At 42.5% G+C, this 13,426-nt stretch overlaps 1 protein-coding gene across 1 annotated transcript in view; it reads right to left on the bottom strand.

Annotated features, from left to right (window-relative positions):
- clasp1a (cytoplasmic linker associated protein 1a) overlaps window positions 1–13,426 on the bottom strand; it is a 133,555-nt gene that overhangs the window by 30,639 nt on the left and 89,490 nt on the right. Inside the window, exons 31-34 of the mRNA XM_079757971.1 lie at window positions 7,950–8,099; window positions 7,474–7,580; window positions 599–746; window positions 62–308 (exon numbers count right to left, since the gene is read on the bottom strand). Of these exons, the coding sequence (XP_079614097.1) occupies window positions 62–308; window positions 599–746; window positions 7,474–7,580; window positions 7,950–8,099 (652 nt within the window). The remainder of the gene's footprint in view (window positions 1–61; window positions 309–598; window positions 747–7,473; window positions 7,581–7,949; window positions 8,100–13,426) is intronic.

Below are 13,426 nucleotides of genomic sequence, written 5' to 3'. Positions count from 1 at the left end.
ACATATTTAGGAACATAATAACTTAAATATTTAACAGTTCAAAGGTAGGGCGTGTACTCACAGTCCTTGAAGGTCTCCACATCGTCGTCGAACACCGCCTCCTTCAGGGCGCTCTTGTCGTAGGTGCTGATGGTCTCGCCGTAGCCGTACGGGGCGAACTCTCGGCCGCGTGGCCCCGAGAAGGAGCGTGGCGACGGGGTGTTGAGCAGCGACGTCTTGTTGTCCAGCGCTGTGCGACCCCCTCCTCCGTCCACCGCGTCCAGACGGGCGTCTGACCCCGGGACAGACGCCAACCCTTCCCTTCCGGCCTGGCGGAGGAGGGGAAGGTAGAAACATGTTGAACAGACCATGGGACGATTGACTTTATTCAGTAAAACACTTCAAAAAAATATGAAACAGTATCATTGACATTACATTTGACTTTCTCTCCAAAGGTAATAGTATTTTATTACTTTACACTTTCATGTCATCCCAGAGGACCTCTCCTTCTCTTTCCGTGCTGAATCCTTCCTTACATTGGGAAGGTGATTTAGTGGTGACAGTGTTTCCACTGCCAGCCAGAAGGGACTGGGTAAACTGGTCCCAGTAGTGGACTCACCGTGTCGTCCCTCTTGCCTTCTCGGCGGGTGGCTTCATTCAGGTCCTCCTGGCTGCGATAGCTGAAGCTCTGGATTGCTTCAGTAACACCGCGCAGCGAGCTGTAGATCTCCTCAGAGTTCATGTTCTCTGTGTCGTACTCTGTCATGCTGAACATACACAGACAGACGGACGGACACACACATTTTGTTCATTTCAGATGACTGGAAAAACACAAATCATGCATTGTCTAAGTTATCGTATCCTCTACTACTAGATACTAGCCTGAGTAATGCAGAATTGAAAAGTCGCTTTAGTTTGGCTGTCACTGTGAACACTGTGCTGTACCATGTTGTTTCATGCAGGCTGTATAAATGTGGAGAACCCGGTGAAATATACCCCTTCTTTATGAAGGTTGAAAGTATGTTTTTTCAATAAAGGCTCCAAGTCACAAAAATGAAATAAAATAGTTGAATGGTTGCTCATGCTCAAACTCCTGTCCACTCATATTTATGGAAATTCATCCCAATTCGTATCAGGGGTGCAAACTGGTGATGGCCCAAACAGGTGACAATTTTCGGCAGAAAGAAAATGAGCAATGCACGGCGCCCATACCCCCTTCTATTATTCATCCTTAAATTTGGAAGTTTCAAAAGACCATCATATCATGATAGTTGGTTGTTATAGGCCTCCAACTGCCAATAGGTAACTCGATGTCCACACTGGTGAAAAGTCTGTCACAAATGCAGTATAATGAAATTGTTGTGGTTGGTGAGCTTAACTGGGATTGGTTGACGCCTGTGTCAGATGCATTTAAGGCACAGTGTGATTCTTTAAATTTAACACAAATAATTACCTCCCCCACCAGACCGAACCCAAAATGTCCTGAGACGTCTTCACTTATTGAGCTACTTTTGACTAATGTCCCTTTTAAATATTCTGCCACAGGTGTTTTCCCAAATGATGTAAGTGATCACTGTGTGATAGCAGCAATAAGAGACACCAAGATTGTTAAGTGTAAACCTCGTTTAGTAGAAAGGCCTAATTTGAAGATGTTTGTTGTGCAGGGTTTTCTATATGACGTATATCTTTTTGACTGGACTAGAATTGCCCTTATTGATGATGTTGAAATGGCTTTGTCATTTTTCCATGATACCTTTCATGCAATTCTAAACAAACATGCTTCTATGCAGAAGTTTAGAATTAAGGGTCGGGATAACCCTTGGTTCACAGCTGAGCTTTCCGGCCTGCTTCATGAACGTAATGCGGCCTGGGCAAAGGCAAGAAAGTCAGGCACTGAGGCGGACTGGCTTCTCTTTCGGCAGCTGAGAAACAAATGTACTTCTCTCCTCAGAAAAGCCAAATCTGAGTATTATCTAACTACACACACTACAGAAAATTTGAATGATCCGAGAAAATTCTGGAAAGCAATTAAGTCATTATCTGCTTCTAAAACCTCATATGAATAACCGTCTTGTATAGTCAAAGATTCCATTGCTGTTCATAACATTTTATTTATTCTGGGTTCCTCTTCAATTCTGCCCCACATTCTGCTGTTAAATCTGTAAATTTCAGTAACAATGCTAGTGATGTACACAACATTTTCAATCTTACCCCTTTTACAGTTGCTGAGGTTCACAAAGCCTTTCACAAAGGTTTTTAAAATTAGCAGCAGACTTATTAGCTGAACCATTGACACATCTTTTTAATCTCTCATTGGCTTCAAACAAAATACCTAAGATCTGGAAGGCTGCTTATGTTCGACCCCTACTAAAAGAAGGGGTTCCAACAATTTTAAATAATTACAGACCACTCTCAAACCTCTCAGTGTTATCAAAAGTGCTGGAATCCCTGGTCAGTGAGCAGGTTAAAGATTATCTCAATACTCACCAAATATTAAATGTGCATCAATCAGGGTTCCGAAAAAATCATAGCACCACTACTGCTGCCACGAAAGTTTTAAATGACATCATAGGAGAACTAGATAAAAAAGAACATTGCGTGTAACTCTTTATTGATCTATCTAAAGCGTTTGATACTGTGGACCATCATATTCTAATACAGCAACTTATTAATATTGGATTTTCTGATCATACTGTGGGATAGTTTGTTAACTACCTCACTGAGAGAACTCAGGCCACTCAGTTTGATGGTTTCACTTCTTGCATTCTTACAGTGCATAAGGGAGTCCCCCAGGGTTCACTACTTGGACCGCTTTTATTTACTTTATATATTAATAGCCTTGGACAAAATGTCCCAAATGCAGCTTTTCATTTCTATGTGGATGATAGTGTAATTTAATTTATTGTTGTGCATCCACGCTCAATAAAGGCTTTTGAGTACATGCAAAGTACTTTTGATAGAGTTCAGGCTCAGCTTTGTCAACTGAAGCTTGCTCTCAATGCTGAAAAGACCAAATTTATGGTATTTTCAAATTCCAAAAAGAAGGTGCTAAATCAGCAAATTTTAACATCTCATGGTAATGAAATTGAATCCATCTACAAGTACTTGGGATTTATGATCGATGAGCACATCACTTTTAAAACTCAAATACAAAATCTGGTGAAAAAGCTGAAACTAAAGGTAGGTTTTTACTTTATGAACAAATTATGTTTTTCTCTTGAGGCCAGACGACGTCTTGTCGAAGCTACCTTCTTGCCGGTTCTTGATTATGGTGATCAGTTGTACATTAATGCATCAGCTCACTGTCTACATATGTTGGACACTGTGTATCATGGAGCCTTGAGGTTTATTAGAAACAGCAGAGCCTTATCTCACCACTGTACGCTGTACTCAAAAGTTAACTGGCCTTCTCTGTCTATGCGACGTCTTAGTCACTGGTATGTTTTTATCTACAAGGCAATTTTAGGTAAGCTTCCCTGTTATTTGTCACTGCATATGTCCCGGAAACGTGTCCCCCATGGGTTACGGTCTCAGGACATGGTCCTTATGAGTGTTGCTGAAGCACGAACTGGGAAAAAAGGCCTTTAAGGTTTTTGCACCATCTTCCTGGAATAACCTGCAGAAGCAGCTCAAGCTGCAAGACCTAGTTACTCTCAGTGAATTTAAAGCTGTTGCAAAGAATTTGATGTCGGACTCCATCGGAAAATGCAAATGTTTTAGTCAATGATCTAAATGTATAATTACTATTGCACTTAGTATTGAACTTGTACTTTGTCTTGTGTTTTATCTTGCAACTGTGTACTGCTGTCCATGTTGGCCAGGTCTCTCTTGCAAAAGAGATTTTTATCTCAATGAGACTCAACCTGGTTAAATTAAGGATTTAATAATGCTACCTTTTTCTAAACAAACTCTGTTTAAGTGACACGTCTGTCAGCGATGTTCAGTGCTAACAATAAGAAAAACTCAGTCGCATCTATATTCATTTTTTGATGTGTTTTTTTGCTTAAATTACAAATAAATAAGAAAATAAAAAAAATAACATCAGTGTTTCCCCCAGCACTGTATGGTTAAGGCGGCCTTAACAAAAAATGGTCCCCGCCTTGACTACCAATGTATTGAAAACATTTTTATATAAACTTAGCACAAAAAGTAAGGAAAATTATGTTTGGCTGATTATTTCTCTGTGGTAACAATGCTTTTTGGCAATAAATCTTATACCGTCGGAAAGCCTGTATAGTTCCCTTTCAAATGGTTCCCATTTGTAAGGAACATGCACTTGTGGGATGAGAAGCAGAGCTGAGTATATGGGTTGCGCCCATGAAAAATTTGCCAAATCTTCTCTGCCAATGCCAAACAGCTTATACTGCCATTGATTTGTTTGGTGTTTGGTGGATTGGATGATTGAAGTTTGAAGAAACAAGACATATTGGCAATTTCATTTTTTTTTCATTTCACAAACAGGAGCCTCAGTGGCGTGTGGAAGAACCATACAAAGCCACAACAGCCTGTCACCTCCTCCTTATGCTGGTCACCAGCCTGATCACACACTGCTGTGGGAGGGCATCCCATTCTTCAACCAGCATTTGTCAGCCAACGTGGTTGTGTTGGTCACTCTGGCACGAACAGCACGCCCAAGCTGATCCCACAAGTGTTCAATGGGGTTGAGGTCAGGACTGCTAGCAGGCCATTCCATCCTCTCCACTCCCACATTCTGCAGGTAGTCTCTGATAAACCCCGCCCTGTGGGGGCGTGCGTTGTCATCTTGGAGGATAGAGTTCGGTCCCAGACTGTGGAGATATGGGATTGTCATTGGTTGCAGAATCTCATCTCTATATCACTCTGCATTGAGATTGCCTCCAATGATGACAAGCCTCTTTTTTCCAGTGAGCCACCCCACACCATCACACTGCCTCCACCAAAAGTTGTTATTCTATCGGTGCAGCAATCAGCATAGCGTTCTCCGCGCCTTCTCCACACTTTGACCCTATGATCCAACTGCCGTAGGCAGAATCTGGACTCTGCCTACGCACGTGTTACCGACACCAGCGCAAACGGGCCTGACGGTGAAGGGCAGTCATGGCAGGACTCCTGGCAGCCCTATGAGACCGGATATTGGCTGCGTATAGTCTGTTCCGGATTGTCTGCGCAGAGAGCCGGCGGCCATATCGTCCTGCAAACCTTGACTGCAAATCTTTAGAAGACAGCCTATGGCACCTAAGTGCTGACAGGGTGATGAAATGGTCTTCTTGGGGTGTCGTCTTCTTGGGACGCCCACTTCGCAGCCTGTCTTTGACATCCCCCGTTATATGGAACTTGGCCTTCAGTTTGGAGAGGGTACTAGGGCTCACTCCAAATAATGCTGCAACTTGGTTTTGCGGAACACCAGCTTGAAGTTGCCCTATCGCAAGGGCCCTATCCAGATCAGTCAAACGCAGCATGCCGATTCTTGGAGCAAACACTTACTGTAGCTGTACTTACAGTAGTAGGGTCCATGCTCACAGGTGCTGCCAATCAGGTGGGGTACCAGAAGCTCAAAACAAGTGTCAATAGCAACAGCAAAATAACCTGTTTGGCAATGGCAGAAAAGATTTGCCCAATTTTTCATGAGTGCAACCCACATACTCAGCGCTGCTGCTCATTCCACAAATGCATGTTCCTTACAAATAGGGCACCATTTAAAAGGGAACAAAACAGGCTTTCCAACGGTATAAGATTTACTGCCAAAAATAATTGTTACAACAGAGAAATAATCTACCAAACACAAATTTCCTTACTTTTTGTGCTAAGTTTATATATTGGGTTATATTAAGGGTTTTATATATATATATATATATATATATATTTAAATTGTTATGCATTAACAAAGTACAAAACTCTCGTAGGGAAAGAAAACATACTTCCATCAGGTACAAAAAATAAAGATAAATAATGCATTGGTAATACTGTTCACAACAATAGTCGTGGCATAAAGCTATTCGAATGGAATTGAGACAGCGGCATCTGGTGGTTGTACATATTCTTGCGAAATGAAACCCTCATCGAAGACCGAAGGGCCACGAGATAGACCGTTCTTTGGTTTTAAAAGGAGTAATTTATCTTATATGATTGTCAACATAGTTATCTATGCCTTTTTTTATCACTATGACTGAAATAGGTCCCCAATTTAGAGATAAAAAAGGGGTAAAAAAAGGGGCATGTTTTTGCGTCATCCTCATCTTCATCTTCATCTTCAATCTGCCCAACATGCGGCCTCAGATCGGATGACACGATCGCTGTAGTCTCTTCCGGCAATAGACCTCATGCTCCGTGTGAGATCTCGTGTGACATTTCAGTGCTCTTTAGAAAGCTGCTGGGACCTTTTACAAACTATTTCAAAGTTTTTACAAACTACTTAGACCAAACTGCCAAAAACATCAAAGTATACGTGTTTTTTGCCTTCCTTCTGTATTGCATTAGATAATTGAGTATTTTAAAATAAACTCCAGGTTTGCTACCTACATTGTTGATGCTTCGTTTTCATGTGTATGGACCCTAGTCATGCTACTGCAGTGGTTTGGAGCTATTTTTAGCAACATTAGTGGTATAAAAATGCCAGTTTGGTTAGCCATTTGGGCTGTTAGCGTTGCTCCGGGGATGCTCTCTACTGGTTGATCAACGAAAAAATGTCTGGAAGGCTTATTTGATCTGTTTTCATGCAGAAAAAGACCCTGGGTTCAATTTTCGCTGGACTTACACATTAAATGTTGCCTGTTAGACGTGGTTAGCGGAGAGTGGATTCAAACACTTGAATCACGTTTGGCCTTTCAAACAAAAAGGAGGTGTTGGAGGGTTCCGTGCATCCCGGAGGGCTATGACCCGCCCCCTACACACACACACCCTCAGTTACCTGGGTGAGTAGGCTCGGCGCAGCACCCTGTTGGAGGGCGCAGCAGGGGTGGACTGTGGCTGAGGAGGAGGGAAGGGGGGAGCAGGGGCGTTTGGCTTTGAAAGCCCGTCGACACCACAGCCCCACAACCGACTGTAGTGGTGGGGGGGAGATGGAGAGGGGAGAGGGGGGGCATTGGGGAGACACCACCAAGGGGATCACGGATATAGACAGGGAGAAGAAGAAAAGGAAAGGGGCAGAATGCGAAGAAGAGGCGGAGAGAAAGGATGAGGAGGGAATAGAAGAAAAGTTTCAGGATTGTCCAGCCGCTTATAGAGAGCATCAGAAACAGCAGAAGAGGAGTAGACATGCAGTGACTCAGGGTTTTAGTGTGAGACCTCCAGGGTGAAAGCCAGTGTGTAGTGAGCCATTCATCACCCAGCTGGGGGCTAAGCACGCACATAAACATACACGTACAAACATACACAATAATAATAACTAATAATTAAAGCCTTGGACAGAAAATGCCCCCCCCCCTCGTTCCTAGCAAATTTATGATATCTATTTAACACAGGTGGTCAAAGCCATGCGCAGGGACCTTGAGGATGGAATACAGAGGTGGTGGATACCTTGGTGACAGGCCGCCATGGGAACAGTTGGTAGGAGATGTAAGGGGGCTCGTTCTGCTGGGGGTTTGGCGTTGCGGCTGCCGGCCAATAGTGTTGCTTGGAGAGCCCTGAGTGACAACCAAGGAACCAATGAACCAAGAGGCTATGTCTACAGATCGGTATTGTTAGAAAAATTATTGATGCAAATAACATTTGCATGGCCACTGTAAAACACCATTTTGGAGGTTTTGTGATTAAATAGGATATATCCAGGCAATTATCATGTGCTTCTGTTACCCTGGAAAACAGGAAACAATGACCATGCAAAACAATTAAAAGGTTAACTGAAAGTCCAGCCTGGCCAAACAGTCGGCTGCACTCTCAGAGAACAACTTTGTTCCAAGTTCATGGAGATATCAATGACCAAGTGTCACTCCCTCGATAAGACAATCAATAATATAACATCACTATCACCAGACTAGGTTCCAGGCTCTTACCACACTGCTGCTGGTGTTGCTGGAGTTCTTGAGGTGGTTGTGCAGCAGCTTGGTTGCTCCATCCTGGAAGGTTTTGGGTAGCGCTCCCAGCAGCATGGTGAACTCTGGGGTGTTGAGCTCGAACAGGGAGATCAGCACCACCTGGGCCGCCTGTCCAAACAGATCATAGATGATTACCAAAGCAACAGACCAATGGCTAGGGGCATTTTCTTCGCAGAGGTTATAGTAGTATTTTGAGCATTGGTTGTATCATCTGAGTGAGAAACACTTGGTTCTGGCCTTTGGGGAGCTCTACATTGCAGAGTGATTATACAATGCTTTAGAATGGAACAGACCGATTAGATATGGCCAAAACCAAAAGGGATTTCAAATAACCATTTGACTTAATTTTCTTGTAATGAGAAATGTATATTTCAAATATAAAGGACCACAGAAATGTCGAGAACCAGGTTGGAAAGAGCTCATAATACTTCAGGTAACAATACAACGATTCATCTCCACGCCAGGCTGCATTTTAACCTGTTAGGGAGACCAGGACACAGGACAGTCTGGTTCGAGAAACAGCTAGTTAGGACTTTAAAAATGAGTATTAGAAGGTGCAGGCTGGGCTCTGTACAAACATTGAAGCTTTATACGTGCAAACAAATTAAAGAAAAATAAAACAATATCTTTTCACTGGTATAGCATATTTACTTAATATTATTAAACTGTGGTTGAAATAAATAGTCAACATTCATATTAAGATTTATTTCAGTATTACACAATGACATTGGACGGCTTCCTTCTCCATTCACAAAATCTAAACATCACTTTGGTGGAAAATAGCGCCAAAGTGATATTAGGAGTAGACTTATTCTTTTTCTTTTTTTCAGGGGAGGGTTGGCAAGGCTAAATTGTTATTTTCACTCGGCGGTGAGTTGGCAGGCATTGTAGATTGATATCAAGGCTTTAAGGACACGGTGTTAAAGTAAGGATAATAAAGGCAGAGATGCCACACACAAGAATGCAACACTCTTCAAGGTAGTAGGCAGACGAAGAGGGTGAAGTGGGCGGGGCCGTTGGCATGCTTGGCATGTGCCCATGTTGTTGTGGAGGAGGAGGGGCGTTCTACCTGCTTACACCTCTCTTGCTGGCTGCCCTCGGTTGACAGGGAGGCTGCATTGCTGGCCCTGACAGCCAGCTCCTCGCTCACCCAGCTATGCACGGTCTGGGGCACATTGTCAATGGGAGACTGTGTCAACCGCTAGCCTTTCAAGCCTTTGCACCACTGCATTTTACCAATGAGGTCAACCCAACGGTAAAAACAAACTTTTTTAAAAATCCACAGCCATAACACTAAAGTTCAGCTGTTAAAGACCCGGCCGCCTCCAGAGAGATAGGGCGGCCTTGTCTTGAGTGAAAGAGGACAGTGGTAGAAAAAACAAATGGAAGGACAGAGGGAGAGAACAGATTACATCTTCAGACCACAGGAAGATAATGATGTGCAATGTAATGTTGAAAATGATTATGAAATAGCATTGATGTTTTTTATTTTGCATGATATGAACGTATTATTTGAGTCATATATCAAATGAAAAGGCAATCATCCAATTTGCGTTTGCATTTTCTAAACATGTCTGCTTTAAAGTGGACAATATTCAAATCCACAGTTTAGGGGCAGCAGCGGAAAAGGCCAGATCACCCATGGTGCGGAGACCTGTTCTTTGGGCTTGGAGGGTGTGTGTGTCGTGTTTGCGCACCCTCAGCAGGATCCTGGCAGCGCTGTTCTGGTGCAGGTGTCGTGTGGGTGTGTGACTTTGCTTTGCCCAGGGCGATGGGCTCGGTTCTGCCGGTGAGGTACGAGGTGTTATGCACATTTCCTGAGAGTCCAATGGTGTATTGCAGGCGGTGGAGGAGGATATTGTGGTAGACTATATCAAAAGCAGCTGTTAGGTCCAAGAGGTTAAGATGAGTGTGTGCGACTGTGCGTGTCCTTTCCAGCTTCGGCAAACTGCATGGTTATGAAGGCCTTGTGGTTGGTTGTGGTCTTAGTGAAGCAGCCTAGCCTTGGAGTTGGAGAAGTTGGAGTGATTGTTTACGTGCATGCGAGAGAGAGCGCACCTGCCATGGTGATGTTTGGCTTGTTCTGTAAAATATTGTCAATGTCCGCCGTGGTTGGACGAATGTGCTTTGTGTATGTGTTCAATGATGTATCTGTCTGATCGTATTTGCTGTATATGGATTGTTAAATAATGTCACATGATCGGTCATACTGCAGTCTCTGAATTGCAAATGCACTGGTTGCGTGCCAGCCTCCAATAGGCTATACCTGGCATTTATTCAGTTGTTGATTGCTCTTCTAAGTGCGCCATATTGGTGCCAATTATTGTCGTGTTTGCATTGTAATGCACAACTTTGCCTCTCCTTGAGGCAAATATTGTAATGTTATAGGCCTACTGCATATTGAGATAATTTAGATCAGTATTGCGCAACAATCGGGGGATGTGGACCCCCCGGAATATTGACCAGTATTTCGCACACTGAACCTTGGATCTTAGGTTTTTATATGTTTCTTTATGGCATGGGGAAAAAATGGAAGACAAATGTATCAATTTAGAACTACATGTCTATTTGTTTATTTATAGACATGATCACTGTCCTACACAATTAAAAAATAGCGAGGCAGTTGTCAATATTCCCACCCTTTTTATAAAACCAAAAGGACTTCCACACGTTTGATTTCAGATTCACTGGTGCACTGAAAATCGTTTCACAGTTTTCAGACATGTTGTATTGTTCTATTTTTAATATGGCTGTTTCTCCGCATGAGAGACGCGAGCGCCAACATACACAAACACACACACGGATCCGCCCACTTCATTAAATCCCATTTTTCAACACTTCTGAAAAAAAAATCCCATTTTTCAGAAGTGTTGTTGGAAACTGAATGAAATGAGTTGACAATGCTGTCTTGATATCAATCTAAAGCTTCACTCAACTGATTCGCAACGTTTAAATCGGTGCACCGGCGGATTCTTGGTCATTTTAAATCAATTCAGGGGCCCACCTATCGATGTAGTCGCATCTATGTTAATCCAACCGGAAAGCGATTTGTGTATATATATATATATATATATATATATATATATATATATAGATATAGTGTAGGGCTGTCAAAAGATTAAAAAATTTTATCAGATTAATCACAGGGTAGCTGCGGATTAATCACGATTAATCACCATTTGTAAGTATGCCCGGAATTTCTCAATTTCTCTGTATATTGTTGTAGGAACGGAAAGATAAATGACAGAAGGCGGATAGATAGGCATTTAGCATGTTCTTTTATTCATGAAAAAATCCAGATGATGGTGTTATTAATAATGAAAAATAAAATCAAACTTTAACATACCACACCATCTTTCAATTTATGTTTTGTGTCAGTCTCTTTGCAATGCCTATGAGCATATAACATTTTTTTTTTTAAATCAAACTTAAAGGTAACCGTCATTCCAAACGTTATGGGCATCTTAGCCATTGCTCTCATTTTTTTTTTTTTTTTTAAAGGAGTTTAGAATGGTTAAACATTGGTTGAACATATTCCCTTTTTTAAATTAACAAACTACCACACCTTCATACAATAAAATGTGGCTCTCTTGGCTATTCTTCTTTTAGCCAGTTGCTGAGACAAACTAACTGGTTGACATTTTCTGAAAGTAAGGCTGACCGTTTCTTTTGCACGATGTGGCCTGCCACTGAGAAGAGTCTTTCACATGGAACTGTGGATGCAGGAGCCGCTAGATATTTGTGAGCCAGCAGGGCCAGCTTCTCATTGGCTCCTGAATGAGCAGACCACCACTGCAAGGGACAGTCCTCCATACTAATGCTGGGCTGCCCTGTACCTGTGTATGTCTCTGCCAGGCTGCACCTCCTCATCAGAATCTGAATCTGAGCACAATTGTAAGAGCAGGCTCATTTTCTTCTTGGGTGGCCCATCTTCAGAAGTCTGTGGATACCTTCTTGGTGATTGTTCATGCAGCATGCCTCCCAGTGTGGTCCACAGCTCTTCTCTTTCACTCTTGGGCAGGGTCTTCAAGTCTTTGAAGCGTGGATCCAGGGCCGTTGCAAGCTTAAGCCATGCGTTGGTCTTTTCTTGGCAGGAGGCTAGGTCTTCTTTGAATGCTGTCCTAAATCTCACCACATATGCAGGGTAATCATCAGAGACCTCCATTACATGACGCAAGTGGCAGAGGGCAGGCAGTACAACGGTTTCAGTCTCAGTTACATACCTGCAGTTTAATAACACACACACACACACAAGAGAGAGACATCATTAAGTTATTACAACAGAAGTTGGTAGTTTACAAAAAGGTAATATATCATTTCAATTTAATCAATTACATTTTATTTCAACCTATAGGCCTATTCATAATTAATATTTGGATTACTTACCGACAGGGCTCTAGAAGAGTCTCAAGTCTTTGCAGCTGATATGATGTGCAGTTACACCCAGGTAATTGTTGTTACTCACAGAGGTCCAGTGGTCTCCTGTCAGGGCGACATAGTCAGCTACAGCCAAATCCTCTTCTTTCTTTTTCTTTTATGTTTTGTAGAGGTCGGGGATTTTAGTCATTACTGTGCCTCTTGATGGTGGCTTGTAGAATGCGTTGCGTGAAGCAACTTGTAACACTTCCGCGAGGCCCTTGTCCTCAACAATATTAATCGTCCGACAGTCTTTTGCAATCCATTTGGCAATTTTTTGGGTCAAGTTCTCCGAAATAGACTTACTTAATGCACGGCCTACGGTGAGCGTTGTCTGAACTAAGCCCCCTGGTCTTGCCCCAGAATTTGAAGCGCAGACAAACGCATGCTTAGCGATGATATGGTACTTTAGCCTGGAAGTGCTTCGGTGAAACGAAAACTCCTTCTTGCAGAGTGTGCAAATCACTGCTTGTTTATTAAGTGTTCCATCTTTGTTTTTTTTATACTCAAACTTTCCATCCAGAGGGCCACAAGCATCTTTCGGTTCTGTATCCATCTTGTGTCTCAGCCAAAACTCTAGAGCGGCGACTAGCGGCGACTAGTGCAGAGTGGCCGCTAGAATTCGCTGTGTGAAATATTGGGGAAGTCATTTTACGCATGCGTTAATGCGTTAAAAAAATTCACGCGTTAATTCCACAAATTAATCACCCTTCGTTAATGCGTTAATTTTGACAGCCCTAATATATAGATATAGATATATGGATACTTACCAGAGCTGGGCGTTGGGGGGATTTCCAAACAGAAATGTAGCTCATTGTTCCACATGTTTGAAATATGTATTGAGTAAAGCCACCCTCATTCTATTCTCTCAAAACACTGAAAGAGCATAAAAACAAGCAATTTAAACCCATACGTTGATATACACGTATATATAAATGTTAACTCAATCACAATGCAATACATCGTTAGCCGACATTTTCTACAAGGCATGTTTACTTTCTCACTGTCCATTGTTGATC

Source organism: Pollachius pollachius, assembly GCF_949987615.1.
Source record: "Pollachius pollachius genome assembly, chromosome: 20".
NCBI classification, from domain to species: domain Eukaryota; kingdom Metazoa; phylum Chordata; class Actinopteri; order Gadiformes; family Gadidae; genus Pollachius; species Pollachius pollachius.
Note: the sequence above shows the minus strand (reverse complement) of the source record. Positions and strands in the feature narration are given on the sequence as shown.